Consider the following 10,094-nt stretch of genomic DNA (forward strand, 5'->3'; position numbering starts at 1 on the left):
TCCACCCCCCCCTCCCCCCCAGAGCAAGAAAGTCCCTGCACGTCAGCTGCCTAGCTTTGTGAGTATCTACCCATATTGCACTCTGTACTTACCTGCAATTGGAGTCTTTGTGAGTCTGCAGCTCCCGCTGTATGTGTGCATCCCCTTGTCCACTAGTGCTTTAAACTTACCTGGAGTGGAGTCGGCTGGAAATTAAGGGCTGAAGAGGAGTGTTATCGAGACTGGAATCGTTATCTGTGGACAAAAATAGTCTGAGTCCTTAGTAGTTTTAAAGTTTCCCCTCCCCTTTCCCCAAACTTTTAAATAAATAAAATTGTTAAATTTTAATCTTGGTTGTCTGTCCGTTCCTTGGGGTGTTGTGGGACCTCCTCGAGGTGGAAGTTAGAGGGAGGAGCGAGACCCGTTAAATTGGTGGTCCGCTCTGACCTGCGACACCATGTTTTGCTCATAATTTAAATTTGATTGTGAAAAAGGTCCTAGATCAAACCCCAGTCATCAATGAAATAGGCCAGAAAGATAGTGGGGTTGTTCAGATCCAGCTGCCTAGCAAAGGACAAGCTTGTGGAGATGCAGGGCTTGATGGGCAGACCAACTCTGAAACTGATACAGGAGGTTGAGACGAGATGGAACAGCACATTCGACATGCTACAACACTTGTATGACCAACGTGAGCCAGTTGGTGTTGCACTTTCCAATTTAAACAATGATACTGCTCCCCTGACAAGTCTTGAATATGACATTATTCAACAATCAATGTCACTACTGCAACCATTCAAATTAGCAACTCACTTTATTTGGGGTTTCCAAATGGAAATGCTCCCTCATGAAAATACCTCCATGATGCGTTTTTGCCCAGAACTCATGATCACCTAATTTACTGGAAAGAGAGAGCAGTAATCTTTCCTCTTTGTATGGCCTTGCTAAAAAAAAATATCTTTGCATGCCAGCAACAAGTGTCCATTGTGAAATGATTTTTTTCAAAGGCTGGAGAATTTATCTGTAAAAAAAAAAAAAAAAGAAAAAAAGTAGTAAGCTAAGTCCTTCCACAGAGAGAAATTAATGTTTTTGAATAAAAATCTCAACCACAAAAAAAGTGAGACATTGTGGCTTGATTTCTTTTATTAATATTCATTTTTCATGACCAAAATAACATTATGCACAGTGAGAAGCCTACAGGTTACAAGCTTCACATATTAGAAAAATACAATAATAAAAAAAAAAAAATAAATAAATAAAAAAAAACTTTTTTTAATGGCTCGTTGTCAAGGTTGTTTCAGATCAACACCTGCAAGTGACCACTAGGTGTCACCGTTGAGACGGGTGTCGGATTGATTTAAAGCCTAGACACGAAATGGCACATTTGCTTCAACTGTTCACCACTAGCTGCTGTTCAACACAGATATTGAGATAGATTCACGAGTTTACTAGTGACAGAGAGCGTCTCATTATAGCAGACTGCATCCACAATATTTAGTGGATATAAAGGACACGTACAGCCTCCACCTGCTGTAATGAAACTGGCTTAAATAATCACTGGTATTATATAAAATGTATGTATCCGCTCAGAAATGTAGTTCACTCATCTCAGTGTTTTGGTAAAATTGAGCAGGTAATGTAAACGGAATTTATAGACACAGCAATCGCAGAGTCCACCATTTTCAAAATAGAAGTCGCTCTCTAGTGTCACAGAAAACTGACTGGAACTACAACCGAAACATAATCGTTAATACAATAATATTCAAATTATTTTTAAGTGTAAGGTTGTATTTTGAGTGTGCGTACTACAGTTACACCTGCGTCGCGGGCTTATTAATTAAGAATGTCTATAAGAATATATCATGATTATTGATAAGACGCTGCTGACGTTGTTTAGTGGGGGTCGTTACGTAACAAAATCAATATTCATTAGTCAAGACCAGTGTTGCCAACTTAGCGGATTTGTCGCTAGATTTAGCGACTTTTCAAACCCCCATAGCGACTTTTTTCCAAAAAAGCGACTAGCGACAAATCTAGCGACTTTTTTTTGACAGACCTTATTTATTCTCTGAGACTCTCCAGTACTGCCGAACGAGCACAAGCGCTCGCGCTCTCTCTCTCTCTCCCCCCCCCCCCCCCCCCCCCCCCCACAGGCAGCGCGCGCACACGCATCTCTATCTGCCCTGTTCAGCGAGCAGAGAGGAGCAGCACTTTCAGTTAAAAAAAGATATTCTGTTGCTTCAAACTCTATTTTACATACAAGTACAGTCGAAATCACAGTTCAACCATTGTCTTAATCTTATGTGTATGTTATTTCATAGTCGTGAATAGGATTTTAGTGCACAGATTAACATCTTTGAGAGCTGGTATGTAGTCTTAATGGACCGCGTTTCAGTCATTATAATATTAATTCCGTTGTCTGACAACAGAAACATTAAAATATAATAATAAAAAACGTTTTATTGAGAATTTTTGCAGCATTAAAATGCAGTACATGAGCACAGAAAGGGCGAGATAATATGACGCACCTACGTCATGAATATGGTAATTACCATATGACGTCATCTAGCGACATTTAGCGACTTTTCAGGCAGGGTTTAGCTACTTTCCATTGAAAGAAGTTGGCAACACTGGTCAAGACTTCCTTCCTTCATTTTTTTTTTTCGACAAGTTGACAACCGCCCATTTACAAACGTCTGGTTTTCCATCAAAAGGCTTTGGATTATTGGAATTCGAGTGACCCACTTTGTCATTTTAAAACCGCTATGTGGGTGGGAGCAAAAGTGCAATAAAAGGAGTAACCACATGGAGTGATTGATTACACAGTCAACACGTCGCTGTACACAAACAATCATGCTGGCAAGGACTGTTTTGGTACTCTGTTTGGCAGGTGAGTTTGTAACTACTTTTGGCAACAAGGAGCATACAAGTTTGATGTTTTGAGCATGTTTTAAAACAAAGATGACGTTATTTTTTTTATCCATACTTTTAAGTCCAAACTACACAAAATTAAGTAGCAGGGTTTTCCTATACTAAAGTGGTGAGTTCCTTTTCTCTCTCTGACTCCTTGTTTCACTTTTATGTTCTTCTAAACAGCTTTGGCAAGTGCAGCTGTTATCCATCGTGGCTCTAAAGAGGTGGGTTAAAGACCATAACCTATTCATGATGCTTTATTTAACCACTACATGTATCTAATGTATCCCGTGTGCTTTTATTGGCAGCCAAAATGCTCAACGTACCTCTTGCCCATATGTACCCGGGAATATAACCCCGTGTGTGGTACTGATGGAGTCACATACCCCAACGAATGCATGCTGTGTTTGGAAAATATGTAAGTAAATCAACTTAAATATTAAATTTTTATCCATTTAAATGTTCGTGATGTTCTTATGGTGCCCTTTTTGAAAATTTGTTTGACTGTCTTGTCACAGGGAGAACAAGTTCAACACATTGATCTCCAGGATAGGGGAATGCTGAGACAAATCCACTCATTTATATTATCAAGATCTGACATGAAGGCTGGAACCACATGCAGTGTTTTTTAATGGTTTTGTGTGTCGATTTTAAAACATAATCATTTAATAAAAACCTTGATACATAAGTCCCTGCTTTGTACTGTACTCTCTTTAGTATAAATGGGCACTTTTCATCACAACTCGTGTAGCTCCAGTGATTCTTTGAAGAATTTGTCTTAACAAAAAAGACTTAAAGGTTTATCAGAATATAAGCTTTATGAGCTATAATTGTTTATAAAAAAAAACTCCGAAAACAATCCAGAGAAAAATGTGGAAACTTCTGGAAAAATGTGATGTTCGAGAGTATATGGTGATTGAGCTGTGTGAACTTCTGTCCTGGAGCAGATATATTGTATGTGTCAAACATTGAAGGTCCTTCTGGATATATAAAAAAATATATATGTTTGTTTAAGAATAAAATAAAAAACTAGTTATTTCAGTATTTTAATTAAACGGTTTAAAATTTTAGTGCCTAAAACTTGAAAATCCAAAATAGAATAATCAAACCCCCCAAAAGAAAAAAAAAAAAAAAAACTTGACAAAATGCCTAGTACTTACAACATCAATCTGTACTTAATTTACACATCACTACCAGCAAACAAAGATTACTCCCTCTGTGTGGGCCAATAGTTTTCTTGTACGTAGAGTGGGGTCATATCTTGTTTTTCCAGGCGCAGCAGGACATGAAGCTCATGTCCAAAGAACAGACTTTGTTCTTAGTCTACATGATTCATATTTCTTTACAGAGTTACAGCAGACGTTTGACGGCCTGTGCATATAAATGCATAAATCTCCAATTTCTTTTGTATTTTGAATTAAATTGTATTATTATTATTATTTTATTTTATTTGTTTGCATTGTAGGGAAAATGTAATACTTCTGTGTAAGTTCAAGGTGATCATATTTATCACTAAAGAACATTAAATGTGGCTGATGATTTGTTTAAAGAAATAATGAAATAGTGCGTCTGGGAGTTGAAATGTATAGAGCTTGCGTCCATAGTCAGTAAATACAGTACACTGTTGACATTGTTTCAACTGCTTCTCCTCTTATGTAAATATAATTGATAAAACTGATGATGTCTAAATATAATTTAATAAGAATTATGTGAAGTTTTCTTATATTATAATCCTTTATTAAGTCGGGCAAGATGCAAAAATAATGCCCAAGAACCAAATTATTTATTATGTTTTATTTAGTATTATTTTTTAGACTTACAGATCATATTTTTTTATTTATTGGTAAAAAGTTTTGTCAAATAACTATTACCAATAAAATACAAATATTTTGGTAGAACAAAGGTTCTAAACTACCACTGGCCCTGCACCCATTTACCTAAATTCATTACTTCAGACTTGTGCCTCTAGAAGCTTTCATTCTGCAAGTGAACGTCGCTTGATTGTGCCATCCAGGCACGTGCACAGGTAGGGCTCAACCTGTGCAGAACACATGCCCTTTTTGCCCTTACACTCCGAAGTGCCCTTTTTTTGGTGGTGTTTTATTTTTTATTTTTATCAATGCTATTGGTCACCCTTTACGTCTTAAGTTCTTAAAACGAGCTTGTGTAGATCTTATTCGATCCTCAAGCTGTCAGTAAGCTGATAACTCCGCCCCCTCTGTTGAATCAACTGAAGTTCCACAGCAGCCGCACAGTAGACAACAGCTGAGCTGAACAAAGTTTTGCGAAGGGTAAATAAATATCTTGTTGTTTGCGTAAGTACTACTAAACACTAGGTCTATAAAGGCTCATATTTTATTTATTTGATATCTGACTGACTCACTGACTGAGACATGTGGGACGTCGCCTGAGAGAGAGAGGGCTAGCATTTGCCATCCAATAGCCTACATAGCCAACACTTAAATAGCCCGTGAATACAGTAGCATTTCATTTTTTATAAAATGCGATTTTTCCCAAATGCATTTTACCACAGGAAAAACTGAGCGCTCCGTCTATATAGCTACAAATCTAGTTTGTAACCTGTAACGTTAGATAAAAAAGTAATGTGATCCCAGCAGCGGCAGGCGCCGTCGCCGTTTTAATGACGGCCAAAAAAGAAAATCACATTTCCACACATTCGCTGGTCAAAAACGATATATTGATAAGTAATACAACAACATATAATGTTTTTACCATCGGAAAATCATAACAGGGGTGCCCCCCGGTGTTTCGTACTGGAACTTACACAAAGCGACGAGTGATCCTCGTCACCTAGATAACATATTTTTCTAAGAAATTTCTGTTTTGATTTATGATTGCTGATACACTTAATTTATTAACATTAAGGCTAATCATGTTATGGTATACTCTCCGGTCTTCCTCACATGTATAAAATGTAGTAAAACATGGTTTTACTACAGTAATGTAGTAGTAACTAAATTTTTTTTTTTACAGAAGATCACTGTGAAATCTTTATATTTTATCATGCAGAATGTAATTAATGATTCATTCCAAGGCTTCATTTATTTGATCCAAAATACAGCAAAAACAGTAATATTGTGTAATATTTTTACAATTCCTCTCCTTGAACTGTCGCCTTATCGTGGTGGAGAGGTTTGAGTACCCGAATGATCCTGGGAGCTATGTTGTCTGGGGCTATATGCTCCTGGTAGGGTCTCCCAAGGCAAACAGGTCCTTGGTGACGGGCCAGACTAAGAACAGTTCACAAAACCCCTTATGTCAAAATTAAAATCAAGGACCGTGACGTCGCCCGGCATGGCGCAGCCGGGGCCCCACCCTGGAGCCAGGCCCGGGGTTGGGGCTCGTATGCGAGCGCCTGGTGGCCGGGCCTTCCCCCATGGGGTCCGGCCGGGCTTAGCCCGAAGGAGTGACGTGGGGCCGCCCTCCTGTGGGCTCACCACCTGCAGGAGGGAGCGTAAGGGGCCGGTGCATAGTGGATCGGGCGACAGTCGTAGGCGAGACCCCCGACTACCCGATCTCTGGACACGGAATCTGGCTTTAGGGACGTGGAATGTCACCTCGTTGGCGGGGAAGGAGCCTGAGCTTGTGCGGGAGGTCGAGAGGTAACGACTAGACATAGGGCTCACCTCAACGCACAGCTTGGGCTCTGGAACCACACTTCTTGAGAGAGGCTGGACTCTCTACCACTCTGGAGTTGCCCATGGTGAGAGGCGGAGGGCTGGAGTGGGTTTGCTAATAGCCCCCCAGCTCAGCCGCCATGTGTTGGAGTTTACCCCGGTGAACGAGAGGGTCGCTTCCCTGCGCCTTCGAGTCGGGGATAGGTCTCTCACTGTCGTTTGTGCCTACGGGCCGAACGGCAGTGCGGACTACCCGGCCTTCTTGGAGTCTCTGGGAGGGGTGCTGGGAAGTGCTCCGACTGGAGACTCCGTCGTTCTACTGGGGGACTTCAACGTTCACGTGGGCAGTGACAGTGACACCTGGAGGGGCGTGATTGGGAGGAACGGCCCCCCTGACCTGAACCCGAGCGGTGTTCTGTTATTGGATTTCTGTGCTAACCACGGTTTGTCCATAACGAACACCATGTTCAAGCATAAGGGTGTCCATCAGTGCACGTGGCACCAGGACACCCTTGGCCGGAGGTCGATGATCGACTTTGTGGTCGTGTCATCAGACCTTCGGCCATATGTCTTGGACACTCGGGTGAAGAGAGGGGGGGAGCTGTCAACTGATCACCACCTGGTGGTGAGTTGGATCCGATGGCGGGGGAGGAAGCTGGACAGACTCGGCAGACCCAAACGTACTGTGAGGGTCTGTTGGGAACGTTTGGCCGAGCCCCCTGTCAGAGAGATCTTCAACTCCCACCTCCGGCAGAGCTTCGACCGGATCCCGAGGGAGTCTGGAGATATTGAGTCCGAGTGGACCATGTTCTCCACCTCCATTGTCGCTGCGGCTGCTCGGAGCTGTGGCCGTAAGGTCTCCGGTGCCTGTCGATGCGGCAATCCCCGAACCCGGTGGTGGACACCGGAAGTAAGGGATGCTGTCAAGCTGAAGAAGGAGTCCTATCGGGCCTGGATGGCTTGTGGGACTCCGGAGGCAGCTGACAGGTACCGGCAGGCCAAGCGGACTGCAGCCCGGGTAGTCGTGGAGGCAAAAACTCGGGCCTGGGAGGAGTTCGGTGAGGCCATGGAGAAAGACTATCGGTTGGCCTCGAAGAGATTCTGGCAAACTGTTCGACGCTTCAGGAGGGGGAAGCAGTGCCCTACCAACACTGTTTACAGTAGAGATGGGCACCTGTTGACCTCAACTGGGGATATCGTCGGGCGGTGGAAGGAATACTTCGAGGATCTTCTCAATCCCACCGACTTGTGTTCCGTTGAGGAAGCAGTGGCTGGGGACTCGGAGGGGCACTCGTCCATCACCCGGGCTGAAGTCATCTAGGTAGTTAAAAAGCTCCTCGGTGGCAAGGCACCGGGGGTGGACGAGATCCGCCCCGAGTACCTCAAATCTCTGGATGTTGTGGGGCTGTCTTGGCTGGCACGCCTCTGCAACATCGCATGGCGGTTGGGGACAGTACCTCTGGACTGGCAGAGCGGGGTGGTGGTCCCTCTTTTCAAGAAGGGGGACCGGAGAGTGTGTTCCAACTATAGGGGGAATCACACTTCTCAGCCTCCCTGGGAAAGTCTATGCCAGGGTACTGGAGAGGAGAATTCGGCCGATAGTGGAACCTCGGATCCAGGAGGAACAGTGTGGTTTTCGTCCCGGTCGTGGAACACTGGACCAGCTCTTTACCCTTTCCAGGGTGCTGGAGGGTTCATGGGAGTTTGCCCAACCAGTCCACATGTGTTTTGTGGACTTGGAGAAGGCATTCGACCGTGTTCCTCGCAACATCCTGTGGAGGGTGCTCCGGGAGTATGGGGTCGGCAGCTCCCTACTTAGGGCTGTTCGGTCCCTGTACGACCGGAGCAAGAGCTTGGTTCGCATTGCCGGCAGTAAGTCAGACCTGCATGTTGGACTCCGGCAGGGCTGCCCTTTGTCACCGGTTCTGTTCATAATTTTTATGGACAGAGTTTCTAGGCGCAGCCAAGGGCCGGAGAGTGTCCGGTTTGGGGACCATACGATTTCGTCGCTGCTTTTTGAGGATGATATTGTCGTGTTGGCATCCTCAGACCAGGACCTTCAGTGTGCATTGGGACGGTTTGCAGCCGAGTGTGAATCGGCTGGGATGAGAATCAGCACCTCCAAGTTCGAGGCCATGGTTCTCAGTCGGAAAAGGGTGGATTGCCCACTTCAGGTTGGTGGAGAGTTCCTGCCTCAAGTGGAGGAGTTCAGGTATCTTGGAGTCTTGTTCACGAGTGAGGGAAGGATGGAACGTGAGATTGACAGACGGATCGGTGCAGCTTCTGCAGTAATGCGGTCGCTGTACCGGTCTGTCGTGGTGAAGAAGGAGCTGAGCTGTAAGGCAAAGCTCTCGATTTACCGGTCAATCTACGTTCCTACTCTCACCTATGGTCATGAGCTGTGGGTCATGACCGAAAGGACAAGATCCCGGATACAGGCGGCCGAAATGAGCTTTCTCCGTCGGGTGGCTGGGCGCTCCCTTAGAGATAGGGTGAGAAGCTCGGTCACTCGGGAGGAGCTCAGAGTAGAGCCATTGCTCCTCCACATCGAGAGGAGCCAGCTGAGGTGGCTCGGGCATCTATTTCGGATGCCTCCTGGACGCCTTCCCAGGGAGGTGTTCCAGGCACGTCTCACCGGGAGGAGGCCCCGGGGAAGACCTAGGACACGCTGGAGGGACTATGTCTCCCGGCTGGCCTGGGAACGCCTCGGGGTCCCCCCGGAAGAGCTGGAAGAAGTGGCTAGGGAGAGGGAAGTCTGGGCGTCTCTGCTTAGACTGTTGCCCCCGCGACCCGGCCCCGGATAAGCGGAAGATGATGGATGGATGGATGGATGGATGGATTTTTACAATTTTAAATAACTGTTTTCTATTTGAATATATTTTAAAATGGAATTTATTTTTGTGATCACAGCTGAATTTTCAGCATCATTCCAGTTCAGTACTCTTCAGTGTCACGTGATCCTTCAGAAATGCTTTTCACTGCAACTGTACTTTTCACACTGTTTTTATTTATTTTTTAATTGCTGGCTTATTTTAGGGAAAGTGTACTGAATAAGAGACCTTCAAGAGACCAACATCCCTGGTCCACCACAGTATCAAATTTTTGCCTGGTAGGCGTATACATGTTGGATATGTTATAGTAACGGTATGGCTATAGTTTCTTATAATCTGGAATTGAGTTTGTCAAAAATACTTGACTCATTGCTCACCTTCCCCTCTTCTCAATGTCATAATCATGTTAACCAAATAATACAAATTAGCTTATAAAACCAAACAGAATAGCTAAAAATGAGAATATATATAATTTTTTTTCTTTGCAAAGTTCATAAAAAAGTGCATAAAGTTCAATAAAAAAGATTTTGGTTTCTGTTTGGTTTTATAAGCTAATTATTTGGTTAACATGTTTATGTATGATTCAAGTATTTTTTTTTCTCTATAAATGCAATTTAAAAAAAGAGGGAGTACACAAGAGCTGTTGTAATTAGGTTTAAAGAAGCCCTTAAAACCCTGTTTATTTATATTATCTAATTATCTAATATTATTATTATGGTTATTAATCATGAATAAA

General features: G+C 43.6%; 1 protein-coding gene across 1 annotated transcript; it reads left to right on the forward strand.

The window, feature by feature from the left end:
- The first annotated feature begins 2,654 nt into the window (after positions 1–2,654).
- Positions 2,655–3,577, forward strand: LOC127971040 (trypsin inhibitor ClTI-1-like). Its single transcript, XM_052573800.1, has 4 exons — positions 2,655–2,866; positions 3,073–3,113; positions 3,198–3,307; positions 3,408–3,577. Exons 1-4 carry the CDS (start codon positions 2,830–2,832, stop codon positions 3,451–3,453), a joined length of 234 nt encoding a protein of 77 aa, XP_052429760.1. The 5' UTR covers positions 2,655–2,829; the 3' UTR covers positions 3,454–3,577.
- The last annotated feature ends 6,517 nt before the right edge of the window (positions 3,578–10,094 follow it).

Source organism: Carassius gibelio, chromosome B14, assembly GCF_023724105.1.
Source record: "Carassius gibelio isolate Cgi1373 ecotype wild population from Czech Republic chromosome B14, carGib1.2-hapl.c, whole genome shotgun sequence".
NCBI lineage: Eukaryota > Metazoa > Chordata > Actinopteri > Cypriniformes > Cyprinidae > Carassius > Carassius gibelio.

What these genes read in the sequence shown, in the direction of transcription:
- LOC127971040 (XM_052573800.1), top strand. Translation starts at nt 2,830, where the DNA reads ATGCTGGCAAGGACTGTTTTGGTACTCTGTTTGGCAG. An exon ending in TTTGGTACTCTGTTTGGCAG is followed by an intron (nt 2,867 to 3,072) that starts GTGAGTTTGTAA and finishes TCTTCTAAACAG; the next exon opens with CTTTGGCAAGTGCAGCTGTT. An exon ending in ATGCTGTGTTTGGAAAATAT is followed by an intron (nt 3,308 to 3,407) that starts GTAAGTAAATCA and finishes GTCTTGTCACAG; the next exon opens with GGAGAACAAGTTCAACACAT.